The 17,062-nt window shown below is 39.3% G+C and overlaps 1 protein-coding gene across 1 annotated transcript in view; it reads right to left on the bottom strand.

Annotated features, from left to right (window-relative positions):
* Positions 1-4,449: 4,449 nt before the first annotated feature.
* The window catches only part of RAB22A (RAB22A, member RAS oncogene family), a 53,528-nt gene continuing 40,915 nt past the window's right edge, over positions 4,450-17,062 (bottom strand). The window contains exons 4-7 of the mRNA XM_004062430.5: positions 11,774-11,845; positions 11,578-11,684; positions 10,851-10,960; positions 4,450-5,513 (exon numbers count right to left, since the gene is read on the bottom strand). Of these exons, the coding sequence (XP_004062478.1) occupies positions 5,416-5,513; positions 10,851-10,960; positions 11,578-11,684; positions 11,774-11,845 (387 nt within the window). The 3' untranslated portion in view covers positions 4,450-5,415. The remainder of the gene's footprint in view (positions 5,514-10,850; positions 10,961-11,577; positions 11,685-11,773; positions 11,846-17,062) is intronic.

Below are 17,062 nucleotides of genomic sequence, written 5' to 3'. Positions count from 1 at the left end.
AAAACTGGCATGTTTTGTTTGTTAGAATATTAATGTCTACAGCTTAAAACTGTCAATTAAGAAAGGCCCTTTAAAAAAATTGTTACTGGTTGGGCGCGGTGGCTCACGTCTGTAATCCCAGAATGTTGGGAAGCCGAGGCAAGCGGATCACCTGAGGTCAGGAGTTCGAGACCAGCCTGGCAAACATGGTGAAACCCCATCTCTACTAAAAATACAAAAATTAGCTGGGTATGGTGGTGCATGCCTGTCATCCCAGCTACTCAGGAGGCTGAGGCAGGAGAACTGCTTGAACCCAGGAGACAGGCTGCAGTGAGCTGAGATCGCGCCACTGCATACCAGCCTGGGCGACAGAGTGAGACTCCATCTAAAAAAAGAAAAAAAAAAAAGAAAAAAATCATTACTATCTTACGGCTTTTAATTGGCTGATAGGCCTGGGCACTTGAATTCTTGCTCATGAAAATAATTTTGTTGTTTCAATTATGATGCATTTTGTGGAGTACTGGGCACCACACAGATCTAAAAATGAACTTGCAGTAAATTAAACATTTTTGTTAAATCTATTAGACACCACGGTTTTAATTTCACCATATACTAATGATACATCTTAATCTTACTATCTAAAATGTTCAACGTAATAAAAGGGATAGATGGAAGGTTTGGGATTTTTGTTTTTTTAAGCTTATGAATCCTTTTGTTTTGAAGCCAAAAATATTCTGGCCTATCCATAATTGATTATACTCTAAAAGGAAAGAAAACAGACGTTAGTTATTTCTGATGGTACAGACCATCAAATTAAACTTGATCTATGCTACTGGAAGTCCTTCGAGATCTGGAAGGTAAATCATTTTCCTATATGCTAAGAGAATCCTGAAAGACCAACAGAGATATATGAAGATTCTTGGTTCTATTTATTCACTTTCCACATTATGTCTAATGCAACTTCATCACAATAGGTCTCTCACTTATCATTCTCTTAGACTGAAAAAATGGAGGCTCCTGAAAAATGTAATATCTTTCTCATATTTTTTAGACTTTCATTTGCACATAAAACAGGACAAATGCCCCAGAATTCCATTAAAGTTTCTTGCAAATTGGATAATCAAACTGCCTGGATTTCTATCATTAGAAGTCAAGACAAGCAACTCCGCTGTCAAGAGAAATTCGCAGAGGTTGTTTCTTTAAGTTCTAGGCTAAATTCCACCCCCAACCCTTTTTTCTAAAACTATAAAATATAATGTTTATCTCATGGATAAATTTGTTTCTTAGACTATTTTTTTTTAAATCACAGCACAGCAGGAGTTAAAACAAATATCCTAAACATTATCTTGAATCATTTAAAAATCCTTTCGATAAACCAAGCTAACTGGAGGCAGGTATACAGTTAACAGCTTGACCCCTGAAGGTACATTCCATTTCTTCCTTTAAAAAATATTAACTGTTAAAGAGGTAGAAAAACTCTTGAAGTCGAACGGTAAAACTGTCCCTTTAAAGCAAATGTAAATAATGACTTTCACAGGTTCACTATCTAGTTTGTCATTGAACTTTCATTACAGAGTTAGAAGGAACATTTATAGCCCAGTGAGGTTAGAGAGGAGAGCCAGCCTGAGTTTGTCATTACCCAAATGTTCTAGAGCAAGTACCAAGTATAGCTCAGTTAAGGAATTTCCAATAATTTTTCCCTGGAAGAAAAGGGTTTTCGCAATACTTACACAGGTTCCTGCAGAGACACGTGGATGTTTAGGGGGGCTCATCCGTTACTTAAGTAACATACTGTGCACCTATATCTTATACTCTTAAGGGCCCATAAATCACATCCTTGATATATTCTGAAAGAATAAGTGAAAGTACCAAAAAGAATTCTGTAACTCACTCTTAGCATCTAAAAGATACCTGTAACCATGAGCAAATGCCTTTCTGAGCTGGAGGCTGACATGCCAATTAGTGCAGTGTCGTCGGAATCTAAACTGCTTATTTTAACACGATGCCCTAAAAATACTGACATTTTGGTTTGACAGTTACAGGAAAGTTAGCTAAAGGATATTTTCATTACTATATTTCCCAGAGTTTAATTTAGAAGGCCTCCTAGACCAATTTTCCTCCTTGAGAACAGAAAAGAAACACATACAAGACGTAAAGAGAAGTTCTGAAATTAAAGGTGGTTTCCTTTCCCTTTAGATATTTAAGAGTAAGAGGAATTGACAACTTCAAGAAGGACACCAGCTCACATAGAGGAGGCACTCAAGCCTCTCACAGAAAAGTCCCGATCCTTCCAGACATCCAGAAAGTGCATACACAATGGGAAACAGGGACTTCAAACAACATCATAAACGGGTCACAAGAAAATAAGTTACTTTGAAAAGAACTAAATCTTTCACCTGCTTCGTGTAAAACTTATCCTGACCACAGCCGATAAGCAGGTGATGGACACTTAATCATAATCTTAATGTTCTTTTAATCACCAGATGATAGTTAATTAGTTATCATAGAATCAGAAAAACACTTGTGTGAAAGGAGAGTTCTGGAGACCATTGGTTTCTAGGATTGGACGCCTGCAAAGAGCTTATTTCAATTTCTCCAAAAAGAATCAACATACAGTAGCAGCTAATTCATAATTTTACTCTTCTGTTCAGTCCTGGGACTTTTAAAAAAATGGCCCTGTATCGTAAGAAAACCAAAACATGTTTATAGATGGGAGTATGTCTCAATTCCTTTGAAATATAGCCTCTTCTCCATAAGAAATTATTATAAAGAAAATATGAAATGTGTATTAGATCATTGCTTAGTCAGCTTAATAATCCAAAATGTGTTCAAAATGAAACACCGCTTCTGACTTTAGTATTCATCTTTGCATTTTAGAAGCAAATAAAATAAGTGAAAATATTTTTTCCCTGCTTTCACTGAGTATGGATTATGGATCTGAGAGAGCAATTTTTTTGTTGTTGTTGCTAAGCATTAGAAGGATATTACACGAGAAACAGTGCCGAGTCAAGTTCTTAGACAGACTGATGAAAATGAGGGAAGAGGCCCGAGAAATGCATAAGTACAAGCTTCATATCACTCATTCTGTTAATAAAACATGTGGCTATAATAAAACAGAATCACACCCTACATATGGGAGGGAGGGTGAGAAATCATGAAATCAGCAAAGGGCTGATGAGATGGACCCACATTGGGCTCGGTACAGTAAAACATCACAGTAAGATCAGAGACATCCAGATGCCTCACCAGTTAAGATGAGCTCAGAAGACCTTGCCTTTCCCCATGCACCGAGACACCATGCAATCACCAACAGCTACTGGTGGGTTTGGTGGAAAAAATGTGAAGGTCATAGATTTGCACCATCTTTTGGTAAAATAAGACAGAAAGGGTCGCACATGCTTTGCCTCTTTGGTAATGAGTCAAGCAACCTCTGTTTTTATTTTGTTGTCGTGGAGATAGAGGGCCAGCAGTGGGAATTCTAGGGACATACCAGGGCGGTGCCCAGATGCCTGGGATCCATCTGGATGTATACAGAAGAAAGTCAAACTACTTTAGGTGTAAAGCGCCTGGCTCTGGGAATCACATGGCTTCTCTAGGAGCTTGCTAATTTAGCACCGGGGAGGAAGCAAAATCCTAGGGGCATGGAGCATCCGCATGTCTTTTAAACAAAACGAAGTTAGAATTTTTACTAACGACATTCTTTTTATATGATTTCAGAAGATAAAAAAAATTCCAAATGCTTAAGATATACAACAGGGAAAAGGGAATTGTTTTTTACTTAATCTGAATTATAATTTTCCCATTAAAATCTATCCATATTAAGTGGTGGGCACAAAATAATACCAATTATTTTTTAAAGTTTCAGCTGTTCAGTTTCAGGATAGCTCTGAAAATACAATTTAGTTTGAAATTCAAGCTGTTTCATTTCCTATCAAATCTTGTAAATTTCCTTCCCCTGCAATACTCAGGTTGGAAGGGTGCCAAATTAGACCAGGAACAAATTTTCACCAACTTCACTTCAACGCTTTATTTTTAGATTATATTAAAAACCTCATTAGGCTCCCTGAGGGAAAAGAGTGTTAACCACTAACAGAGGCAGGGGAAAAATAAAGGAAACAGAAAGATAAGCTAAATTGTTAACAAGGAAAGCTCCTCAGTTGGTCTGAGGATGCTGTACAAGCTAAAAGAAACTTATTACCAAGACCAGGTAAATGACTTGAGGTTGGAGCTTAATCTTTTACCCTCAGGCTAGTAAGGACTAGTCAGGTTTGTCAAAGTGGCATATGTCTTTATTATGATTTCCAGATGGGATCTGGTGGGAGGCGGGTGGGTAGAAGGGAAGGCAGAGAAACCTTTAAAGATTGTAAGCTAAGTGCTCTATACCTTTATACAATACCAATGTGCTTGAGTCTCCCGTTAAGAGGCTGAAAACTGGGCAGGCATACGCAAGACTGGGTGCGAGATTCAATGGAATGTCAAATGAAACTTAGAATTTATTAATGTATTTACATAATTTATAATCTTTAAGCAATGGCCCCATAAATATAGACTACAACTTTACATATGCTAAGCAATAGATACTTGCTTTTCCCCACCAAAATACTTGGGTTAAAAAAAATTGACAGCATTTACACCACCTTCTTCACTTCCACTCTTCTTCCTTTTTAAACCATCGCCAGTCAGTTTAGAACATATGAAATTCAGTTTATTCCGGGCAGCTTCTCTACCATCACCATCTTGATCATGAGAGCTTATTTAACAAGCTGCCGATAACGTGTTTGGTGGCACACACATGACAAGGTCAGAAGCAAACCCAGGATGAGCTAGGCATCTGCTGCTATCATTGTTAATTTACTGTAGGTATCCTAGACTAACATGTTCAATGAAAAGTGCTTTAGAGATGGCAGAGATGAAATCATTTCCATCAGTCCTATAAATAACCCATTTTAGCTTCAGATAATAATTGTCCTCCCTACACTTAAACTATCCTACTATATGTTAAATGATACAACTCCCTCTAACAGTGGTAACAGAAACCAAGGAAATTATAATCTCCACAAGGTCTTTTTCTTTTCCCTTAAGAACCACAAAAGTGCTAATTTTCCCTTTACAAATGTTACATAAAATCTTGATTACAAAACTACTCAACAACTTAATCCTACCATCCATACAATTATATGTTCCTTTTCAGCAAGGTCAAAAGCCAACGATGTAGTCCCTTTGTACACTAGAGATTCTTTACATAATAGAAGTTCACAGACTGAAATATCATTGCTGCAGTCTTTGGAGAACAGAACTGGTCAATTTCTGTGAATCCTTTTTGCACGGAGAAGTCTCAAGACTGGCTAGGTGAAAACTGGTGGCAGGGACCCCAGCCCTCCTGTTAACTTTCAGGACCACCTACTTCATCATCAAGTCTGAGAGGCTGAGGTTCGGTCAGCAGCAGCTCCGCTTTGGCTCTGAAGGCTGTCTTCGGAGTTTGAAGCCCTTACCGCCAGATGGCGGGTTGGCGTCAGTGGATGGAATTCTTCGACCTAAACCAAGATGAGAAAAGGGAAGGGAGTGAGCTTTAACTTTCTCAGACACAACAATTTTGCAGATGCAATTTGACAGGTTTCACTGAAGTAAAAAAAAAGTTTAATAAACTTTTTATACTCGAATAATTTTAGATTCATAGAAAAGTTGCAAAGATGATAGAGCTCCTGTGTACCTCCCACCCAGTTTCCCCCAGTGCTGACATATTACCATGGGACATTTGTCAAAATGAAGAGTTCAACATTGCCACATCACTATTAACTCCAGCCTTTTTTCAGATAGCATCAGTTTTTCTACATGTCCTGCTTCTGCCCCAGGATCCAAACAAGGATATCACACAGCACTTAGTAAACGTTTTTTAATTAAAAAAAGCCACACATCAAAAACATTTTGTTTGGAGTAGGTAATACATAGGATTTGTTTTTAAAAAGTTCAGTCAGAACATGGTTGTCCCTCTGTCTCATGACAAGGCCACCACTGTGGCCCATTTCTCATGCAGCCTTCCAGAGACATATATGCACAAACACTCAGGCACACCTATATCCCTACCCATCTCCCCTTTCCAAGGCCAAATGGGGCAAGAAATAAAGCAAACCATATGCACCATTCTCCACCTTGATACTTTCACTCAACACATTCTGGGGATTGTGGCATCATAGTACATGGAGAAAGAACCTTCACCTTTTTTTTTTTTTTTTGAGACAGGCTATCGGCTCTGTCACCTAAGGCTGGAGTGTAGTGGCATGATCTCGGCTCACCGCAACCTAAGCTTCCTAGGTTCAAGCGATTCTCCCACTTCAGCCTCCCGAGTAGCTGGGATTAGAGGCATGTACCACCACGCCTGGCTAATTTTTATATTTTTAGTAGAGACCGGGTTTCGCCATGTTGGCCAGGCTGGTCTTGAACTCCTGACCTCAAGCAATCTGCCTGCCTTAGCCTCCCAAAGTGCTGGGATTACTGATGTGAGCCACTGTGCCTGGCCTGCTGCCTTCTTTTTAACAGCTCTAAAATACTGCATTTGTAGATGTACCACCATTCATTGAACCATTTCTCTATTGATGGGTATTTAGTTTGTTTCCAATATTTTGATGTTATTAAAAAGATGCAAGAAGCATCTTTCTGAACTTATGAGTATGTGTGTAGGATTAATACCCGGAGTGGAAGAGCTAGGTCACGGTATTCTACTCCTGGGTATTTGTCTGACACATACATTGTATTCCAGTGTCTATCTAGCACAAATGCAGGAAGGATGTGCAATTTAAATTTTGACAGATGCTGCCAAATTACTCTCTGAAGAGGCTGTGCCACTATATTCTCCTACCAACAATGCATGAGAATGAACAGGTTTCACTTCACTGCTCTGTGAAGCATAATGACAATTTCAAGAGAATCCTTAAATCACCCATCTACCTACCTGGCTGATAACTCAAGGGTTGCTTCTTGTACAAAGGCTTTCCTGACACCCTCCCACTTCCTTACTCTGTAACATCCCAGACACTACAATCAATCAGGACACCAGAAACAGGTTACTACACATATCTCATATCTGTTTACATGACTATCTCCCTCACATTAGACCCTAAGCTCTTCTAGGGAAGAGATCCTATTTGTCCATCTTTATGTTTCCAGTATCTTATCAGCACAATACCTGACACAGAAGTATTTTGTAAACATGGAATAAATGGACATGTACACCTTTTGACATTAACAAGGCTAAGATGGCCTCTCCGCTGACTCTCAGGTTCTCTTAAGCCTTGAGCCTCCACCACTTTGAGTTGTCTGCGGATCTGTGTGGGGAGTACACAGCATGGTTTCCACATTGAGAAAGTATCTCCCAATGTCTTGTAACTACTTTTCAAATGACTAGACACTGCTGTGAATATACTACAAATCTGTTTAAAAGCTTTACCCAAGCTTCTTGTCATTATTCTCAATAAATGGATATTGAAATATAGCTGGTATCTAAGAGACATCTGTGAAATATGACATCAAAAAATTGTTGAACAAATAATATTTTTAAAAGAAGTAAGATAATATTTTCATGAGCTGGGAACAGGTAATGATTTCTAAAACAGCAACCAAAAACCTAAAGCAGCTAAACATAAAGGAAAACAAGGATCAGTCAGATTATATGAAGATTAAAAACTTCAATCCATCGAAGGAGTTGACTAAAAAAATCAAAGGCAAGCCATACAGTAGGAGATTCTTCCAATATACATAGTCAATAAGTGACTCATCTCCAAAATAAAGAACTATAAAACATTAAGAAGAGAAGAAGGCAGGTAACCCAATAGGAAAACAGGCAAAAGACTTAACAGGCCCTTCACAAAGGAGGATATGTAGATATGACAAATGTAAACATATATTCGGAAATGTGCTCGACTTCATTAACTGTCATGAAAATGGAGATCACTGACTACCCACCAGAGACAGAAGGTGATCGGACTTCTCATACACTACCGGTATGGTTGTCAACTAGTACAACTACCACTTTGAAAACTGGTTGGCGGTAAAGCTGTACTGAATGCATGCATACTCAATGACAAGCAATTTTTCTTGTGGGTATAAATATACCTAACAAAAATGTGTACAGATGTTCACCCAAGAATACGATCAGAATGTTTAGAGCAGTACTGTTTGTAATAACTCTAAATTGGAAACAGCTACCCAAATGTCTATCAACAGCAGAATGGATAATTATGTTGTGGGTATTCTTCACTGCCCCCTTACCCCCACAACTCGGACTCTGACACTGACACGCACAAACCAGCCATGAGAGTGGATCATTCACAGCTAGATGCAATGACATGGATGGTGTAAAAATGTAATGCAGAATGAAAGAAGCCAGACACACAAGAGGAAACAGAGTGTTTTTAAAAATATAAAGTACAAAATACATGTAAAACAAAACCAGATAAACCAATCTGAAGAATTAGTATCAGGATGGTTACCCTTGGGTGTAGGAATGGCCATGTCCCAACCAGAGTGCCAGCACCGGAGTATATTCAGTTTGTAAAAATTCAGTGAGCCTTATACTTCTGATACGTGCACATTTCTGTATGTCTATTATACTTCAATACAAAGTCAGTGTGCCAGGCACTGTGCTCACGCAGTTTTACTAAGCCAGTGAACAAGAAAGTCTATGTACATCTCTCTCAATTTTTCTAATTTTTGTGAACATATAGGTTTTGTTTTTCACAGTTAAATTGAATATGTACATACTAGTTTTTATATAAGACTTTTCATTGTTGGTATAGTTTACTATCTTCCTTTTTTTTTTTTTTTTTTTTTTGAGACGGAGTCTTGCTCTTGTTGCCCAGGCTGGAGTGCAATGGCGTGATCTTGGCTCACTGCAATCTCCACCTCCCGGGTTCAAGTGAGTCTCCTGCCGCAGCCTCACAATTAGCTGGGATTACAGGCATGTACCATCACGCCCAGCTAATTTTGTATTTTTAGTAGAGATGGGGGGGTTTCACCATGTTGGCCAGGCTGGTCTCGAACTCCTGACCTCAGGTGATCCACCCATGTTGGGTTCCCAAAGTGCTGGGATTATAGGTGTGAGCCACCATGTCTGGCCTACTTTCCTGTTTTTAATACCACTAAAGTAAAGAACACAAAAAGATAGCAGTAATTTTAACATACTCATGACACCACACACCTACATATTTTAGCTTGAGCTGTGAAAAATTCCCAACTGGCTTTATGTTGCCTTTCAAAAATCCATCTGGGTACCTGCTATTTACATCCAGGACAACAATAAACATGATTTTTGTTTTTTTAAGAGACAGGGTTTTGCTCTGTCACCTAAGCTGAAGTGTAGTGGTGCAATCAACGGCTTACTGCAGCCTCAAATTCCTGGGCTCAAGCCATCCTCCCACCTCAGCTTCCCGAATGGCTGGGACTACAGGTGCATGCCACAATGCCCTAGTATTTTTATTTTTATATTTTTTTAGACATAGGGTTATACTATGTTGCCTAGGGTGGTCTTAAACTCCTGACCTCAAGTGATCCTCCTGCCTCAGCCTCTGGAGTAGCTGGGATTATAGGTGACAACCACCATGCCCAGGCACATCATGACGTTTTAACACTGAAATGAACGGGCTGGAGGGTGCAATCAGTAGTTCACTGGCCATATCTGGCAGCAGATGGGCTCCTTAGGCCTGCAAAGTACTCTGAAAATACTTAAATGATTGGCCAAATCTAAACAATGGGACATGTAAAAAAAAAAATGTGAAAACAACCTCAGCAACCAGGGGCCCACATTCCAGTGTGGCCCCAGCTGATGGAGCTGGGCCTGGCCTGAGCTGGGGTTCCCAAGGCTTCACCTGGGCCTGCTCTGCTCATGGGTCATCCTTGCCTGGCCTTGGTGGGCTCTGGAGTTCATGCCCCTCCTCGACACAATGGCAAAGGACCCTCCCTGCTTCAGTCCCCTTGGCTCTCAACCACATGGTGGATGTTAACGCTACATCCACCCTGCTCTGATGGCTTTCTGCTTTTCTCCACCTGGAAGTCTGACACGTTTATGTGACTCCCCACACCTCTACAGGACCTGCTTCCTTGGACCTCAGCTCTGATATCACCTCCTAAGGGAGACCTTCCCCAATTGCTTGCAGACATTCCTTCATTTCATCCTAAATTATTTTCTTTGTATCAGTTATTATGATCTGAAATGATCCTATTTATCTGGTGTTCACTGTCTGTTTCCCTCTGTAGAATGTGCGCTCCAGGAGAGCAGGGGCTGCGTCTATCTTCTTCACGGCTATTTCCCCTGAGCCTGGAACAGCTCCCAATAAATATTTTGATGAATTTGAATGAAATGAATAAACATAGATACAATCTACAGAGGATCCCAAAGGCATGCACCAGCCCCTCTCCCATCGAGTATCATCATATTAACACTTCTGGAAAGGGAAGGGAAAGAGAAGGGAAAACAAGTCTTACCTTTCACTCACCTAGTATTATTTTTGAGGGTTTTCTTACCGTGCAAGTATACCTGCATTTCATTTCCCTTTATTCATTTTGTTCATTTTCAATGACCTTGGACGACTAACAGAAACATATTTAAATAGAGAAAGAAATGGGACAGCTTTCATGACCTCAGTACCCTGTGCATTATTTATTCAGTAGCAACATTCTTTCCAGAAGGGCGGCAGCTCTTCAGCAACTATAACATGATATGAAAACTGGCCATTACTCTTACCTTCTCCAATCTCATTTCACTGATCACAACATCAGAGACTAGACTGCTCTAAGTAAGACAGGAATTCTAACCAGGAAGATCATTCTGTGTTAAGCTGCTTTTACAGAGGAAATGGATAAGGCACAGAGATACTCACTAATTTCTATAAAGAGTTCATTTATGTTTATCGCGTTTTTTGCGCTGGTCTCTACAAAAATTGCATGAATAGAGTCGGCGTAGTCCTTTGCATCTCTCTCCATGACTTCTCTGGAAGGCAACAACTACATATCAGAAATTCTACCCATGAAGATCTTAGTTGTACCCCCACCTACCCAGTAGTTAACCAGATTTATGATGACAAAGGATGGACTAAATGGCTGTTGGATGGGCCCTGAGACATGGTCTTCTCGATTATACCACATCCATGGGTAAACAAACAAAGTGAAACAAAACTCGGTACCACTAGTAATGTAGCTAACGGAATGATTAGGGATGGCAGGGTTTTCTTCCCCAGACAAAATTTTCAAAAAGCCCTTGCTTTGGGAATGATGGAAGTGGCCCAGGGAAACTGCCAATAAATGCGCTTTCTGCATTCAAGTATTCTAAGTCATGGGAGCCTGGGGGCTGCTCTGATCTCAGATAATGTTGGGTGCAATGCAACCAGTATTTCCGTAAATTGCACACCTGTCTGTATACATAATATAATTAGCTCCAAATGCCTGAAATCTTAATTTTAGTTTAAAACTTTAGGACTCCAACCACACAACCAAAACGAATTTTTCAATGTCAGAGATAAAATAAAAGCAAGATTCTTAAGCTGGATATTGCTTATTAAGAAAAGGAACACATAATAGGTATTGTAATCTCTCGTTCTAATAACTTACCTTACATCGATAAGATCACATTTATTTCCTGCAATGGCAACTACAATATTAGGTGGGCCATGCTGTCGAAGCTCTTTCACCCAATTCTTTAATGTTGAAAATGTCTCCTGTAACGCAAAAAAAGGAGAGCAACTGGAGATCTAAGCAACCAAAAGAGAGTTTTCAAAACAATCTAAAGAAAACTATATAGTCTTACTTCTTTTGTGATATCATAAACGATTATAGCTGCAGCCGACCCTCGATAGTACATTGGTGCTAAGGCACGGAACTGCAGAGGAGGGGGAAAAATAAACAAAATTGGGAAAACTGGTTAAATATGTTTTATACTAGACTTATAAGCCCATTATCCCTGCACAAAAAGTAATCTTTCTCTTAAGCCAAAGAAAATGACATGCTGCTTTAAAGCAAATGAACCAGTAATTACCAAAGGCAAAAACTTTTAATGTAACACTGAAATGTCTCTCAGAAGATAGTTCAGAATACAGTTTTATAGGAATTAAATATGGCGCTATAAATGATTGTTTCAGCTAAAAAGGCTTTTTAATTGAACTCAATGTTATAATTCCCAAATTCGTTTGTTCAATAGTCCTTTAAACTTTGGCTTCCCTAACTATCACAGAGATAAAAATAATGCTATAAATAGTTCTCCAGAGAAGTAGCTGCATTTGGGTGTCATAAAGAAAACCCTGTAATCTGAACACTGATTGTCCTTCAGAAATGAGTACACATTTACATTCACTACTTGGATGAGTTTGCGACTTGCTTTTTTGATATCTCCTTGCATGTGGCAATTCTCAAATGCTGGGTACAGATCTCATTTCATTTACATGAATTTAACCCTGAATACACAGCTTCTTCCCACTCATCACCCTGGCCTCCACAACCGGTGACACACAACAGGGAGGAAAGAGAAGGGAGAGGAATAACCATTTGAACAGCAAGGGTGATTCAGTGAGCTATTTCTCTCAATGAGTGTGAGATGGAGACTGTGAAGCTCTTTGCCCAGTCAATCTCAGTTCTTGGGCACACGTCCTATGTGAGCATCTCACCCACTGGATATGATGTCAATGTTTAATGACAAGAATTTTGCCTATACTTAATTTTCGTCTTACACCCTGACTCTGAAGCCTGACCCCTACTTATGATCTGATGACACTGTATTTACATCCTGTTGTTAATGGTGGTTTACCCCTGAACACAGGCAGGGATTATCACAGGGGAGCATTTGGTGCACATACATAAACCACATACAGAACTATGGATTCTGGAACTGCTTATCAAACGAGTTTAACCTTTTGGCTTTTAAAATTTCGTATTAATTTGAGTTTTACGATAAATTTAAAATTTATCAAATTAAATTTTAATTTGATAAACTGACAAATGTATATATCTGTGTGAATATCATCCACTAAGATGTCAAACAGTTCTATCAACACAGAAAGTTCCTCAATATTCTTCTCACAATGTCCTTCTTCCACCTTGTTTTCATGTCTGTTTTAATGATGTTATATAACCACATGGGTCTCTTGTTTATTATTTGAATACTACATCCTTTTGCATTCTTTATTTGTTTTTATATTTATAGTAGTCCTTATAACCAGCACATAGTTGGGTCCTGATTTTTGACAACCTTTGCCTTTTAAGTGGAAGGTTCAGCAGTTCAGCTCCTTTATATTTAATGTATTTACTAATATATGTGGATTTAGGTCTACCATTGAGACGGAGTTTCGCTCTTGCTGTCTAGGCTGGAGTGCAATGGCGTGATCTCGGCTCACCGCAGCCTCCACCTCCCGGGTTCAAGAAAGTGAAGTTGTAACTGTAAGCTCCATGATGGATGTCAGCATGTCTGCTAGGCACGCCATTTTATCTCAGGGCCTAGCATCTGACACGCTATAGGTTATCAAGAATTGATGAACAGATGAATAAGAACTGCGTGAGTGTGTCAGACCTCGCTGTCCATACACAGAAACTGTTACAAGTCTTTGTGGTGAGAGAAACCCCTGCCTCTGAGGTAAAAGCCTACCAACTTCCAATAAAGGAGACATTAAGTTTTAGAAAAAAGAAAACGAAAATAAAGGTTATAAGCCAGAAAGCACCACAGAAAAGAAAACTATATTATTAAGTAAAAAAGAGATAAAGTGTTGGGTTGATTTCAACAGCGTAAGAGAAAATGAGACAGAAGTGCACAGATGGAATAAAGGTTATGGTATGAGCTTTCATTTTTGATGTACTTATATTGGCAATGTTCTTTACAGGGTTGTGTTTTCTTTCTTCCTTCAAATTCATAAGGAAAAACTCATACAGAGAAAAGCAAAGATCTTAACAGCACAATCTGATAAACTGACAAATGTATATATCTGTGTGAATATCATCCACTAAGATGTCAAACAGTTCTATCAACACAGAAAGTTCCTCAATATTCTTCTCACAATGTCCTTCTTCCACCTTGTTTTCATGTCTGTTTTACTGATATTATATAACCACATGGGTCTCTTTTGTTTATTATTTGAATACTACATCCTTTTGCATTCTTTGTTTTTATATTTATAGTAGTCCTCTTATAACCAGCACATAGTTGGGTCCTGATTTTTGACAACCTTTGCCTTTTAAGTGGAAGGTTCAGCAGTTCAGCTCCTTTATATTTAATGTATTTACTAATATATGTGGATTTAGGTCTACCATTGAGACGGAGTTTCGCTCTTGTTGTCTAGGCTGGAGTGCAATGGCGTGATCTCAGCTCACCACAGCCTCCGCCTCCTGGGTTCAAGCCATTCTCCTGCCTCAGCCTCCCTAGCAGTTGGGATTACAGGCATGCGCTACCACGCCCGGCTAATTTTGTATTTTTAGTAGAGATGGGGTTTCTCCATGTTGGTCAGTCTGGTCTTGAAATCCCGACTTCAGGTGATCCACCTGCCTCGGCCTCCCAAAGTGCTGGGATTACAGGCATGAGCCACCATGCCCAGCCTGTATCTGTTCCATTTCTTTTGAAATTCCTGCTCCTCCGTTCTTTTCCTCTTTTGCATTGATTGAATTTTTCTTAGTGTTCAATTTTAGTATATTAACTTCTCTACTGACTTTTGAACTGTACTTGCTTGTATTATTTTTTAAGTTGTTGCTTTTGTAACTATAATATATACTGCACATTTTTCTTTTTTTTTTTTAAACAGAGTCTCGCTCTGTCACCCAGGCTGGAGTGCAGTGGTGTGATCTTGGCTCACTGCAACCTCTGCCTGCCGGGTTCAAGCAATTCTTGTGCCTCAGTCTCCCAAGTAGCTGGGATTACAGTAAGCGCCACCATGCCCGGCTAACTTTTGTATTTTTAGTAGATATGGGGTTTTGCCATGTTGGACAGGTTGATCTTGAACTCCTGGCCTCAAATCTACCTGTGGTGGCCTTTCAAAGTGCTGGGATTACAGGTGTGAGCCACTGTGTCTGGACTACTGCACATTTTTCTACAGTCTACTTAGTTTAAAATGCACCACTTCATGTAAAATATCAGAGACTTGCAAAAGTCTAATTTCTTGTTATCCTACCATTCTTTGTACTACCACTGTCAAATAATCTAAATCTATATGGGCTATAAACTATACAATCCAGTGTTATAATTTTTGAATTAGTTAATTTTGAATAATTGAAGAAGAAAAAACATACGTTTCTATTTGCCATTTCTAGTGGCTATTACTTCTTCCTATGGATCTGAATTACCATGTGGGGTCATTTTCCTTTAGTGTGAAAAACCTTCTAGGACAGCTGCTGTTGATTTCTGTTTTTGTTTTTCTAAAAATGTTCTTACTTTGACTTTATATTTGAAAACTAATTTTGGCAAATTGATAGGTTTTTGCTTTCCACACTTTAAAGATCCTGTTCCTCTGGCTTCTGGTCTCCAGTGTTTATGTGTAAAGTTAGCCATCATTCATATTGTTGTTCTCCTGTTTACGTGTCTTTTACTTCTGGCTGCATTCAAGATTTTCTCTTTACCTTTGGTTTTCAGCAGTTTGACTACAACTTACCTAGATATGGTGTTCTTTGAACTTACAGATTTGTTGAACTTCTTGGATTTGTGAGTTATGTTTCACTAAATTCGGGAAATTTTCAGCCATTATTTCTTGAAATCTTTTTTTCTGTTTCCATCTCTCTCTTTGCTCCTCCTGGCTCTCCAATTACACATATGTTAGACTGTTTGAATTTGTCCCTATGATACTGAGACTCTGTCCATATTTTTCTACTGTTTTTCTATTCTTCTGATTAATTTGTTCTATCACCCTCCAGTGAGTTTTTCATCTTAGATATTGCAGCTTTCAGTTTTAGCATTTTCATGTGATTCTTTATTAGTTTCCATTCTATGTGAGATTCCCCATTTGCAGTTAAATCATTAACACTCCTTTTTTTTTTTTTTTTTCCCTTAAGAGGTGGGCTTTTGCCATGTTGTCCACGCTGGTTTGGAACTCCTCGACTCAAGCAATATGCCTGTCTCGGCCTTCCAAAGTGCTGGGATTACAGGCATGAGCCACTGTGCCTGGCCTACTTTCCTTTAAATCTCTGAACATATGTAAAATATGTGCTTTAAATTCTGTGTCTGCAAATTCCAAGAAAAGGGTCACTTTAGGGTTTGCTTCTACTCACTGGGTCACACCTTCCTGTTTCTTCATATGTGTAGTAGCGCTGACTGTCCACTGGACAATGTGGATGATGCACTGTAGATGCTTGGTTTTTTTCTTCTCTGAAGAGTATTAAGTTACTGGTGACTCATCCTGAGATTGGTTGGTCTACTTGGGTTTTTGGATTTGCCCTTAGTCCTAGGACACGGTTTCTACTCCCAAGGCATGGCCCTTCTGAAGTTTCATCGGAATGCCCAAGGTGTTTAGTGATCCCCTGTAACACAGCAGGATTGGATTCAAACTTTGAAGTCTAGCCCTGCTGTAATGAGGAGCAGCTGAAATCTCTGCTGTCTTGTCACCCTTGCCAGCTACTGGTTTCTGTTGCATTTTATAACGTCTCTCTTGTGAATTCACAATTTGGGGGTCAAAAAAACTTCAGGGAATTTATAAACAGATTTTAGGGGGTCCCTCCTTGTTGAATCCCTTTTCTGCGATTTGCCTCCTCTTTTTCTGGCTGCTCTAGCAGTCCTAAACTCTGCACTCAACACAAGCTTTCTGCTTAAGTACTAGCTACCCTGTGCCACTCGAACTGGGAAATACCCACTGGGGAAAAGCTGTAAAAATGTGGATCTTACACAAGAAAGCTCCCCTTTGCAGTCCCTGACTGCATTTGGTTGCTCTGCAGTGCCTTCAAACAGTTGTTTTTTTAAAGCTTTGTCCGGAGTTTATATATAATTTTTAGCTGTGGGAGGGCAAGCCACTCTGCTATTACTGACATGGAAACTTTCATGTCCTTTTGATGCAAAGAAAGAAGGTGGAGGCATGTAAGAGACTCAAAAGATGTCAGCACATCTCTGCTCCAAACCTGGCTCTAGATCAGGTGACGG

Source organism: Gorilla gorilla, chromosome 21, assembly GCF_029281585.2.
Source record: "Gorilla gorilla gorilla isolate KB3781 chromosome 21, NHGRI_mGorGor1-v2.1_pri, whole genome shotgun sequence".
Lineage (NCBI taxonomy): Eukaryota > Metazoa > Chordata > Mammalia > Primates > Hominidae > Gorilla > Gorilla gorilla.
Note: the sequence above shows the minus strand (reverse complement) of the source record. Positions and strands in the feature narration are given on the sequence as shown.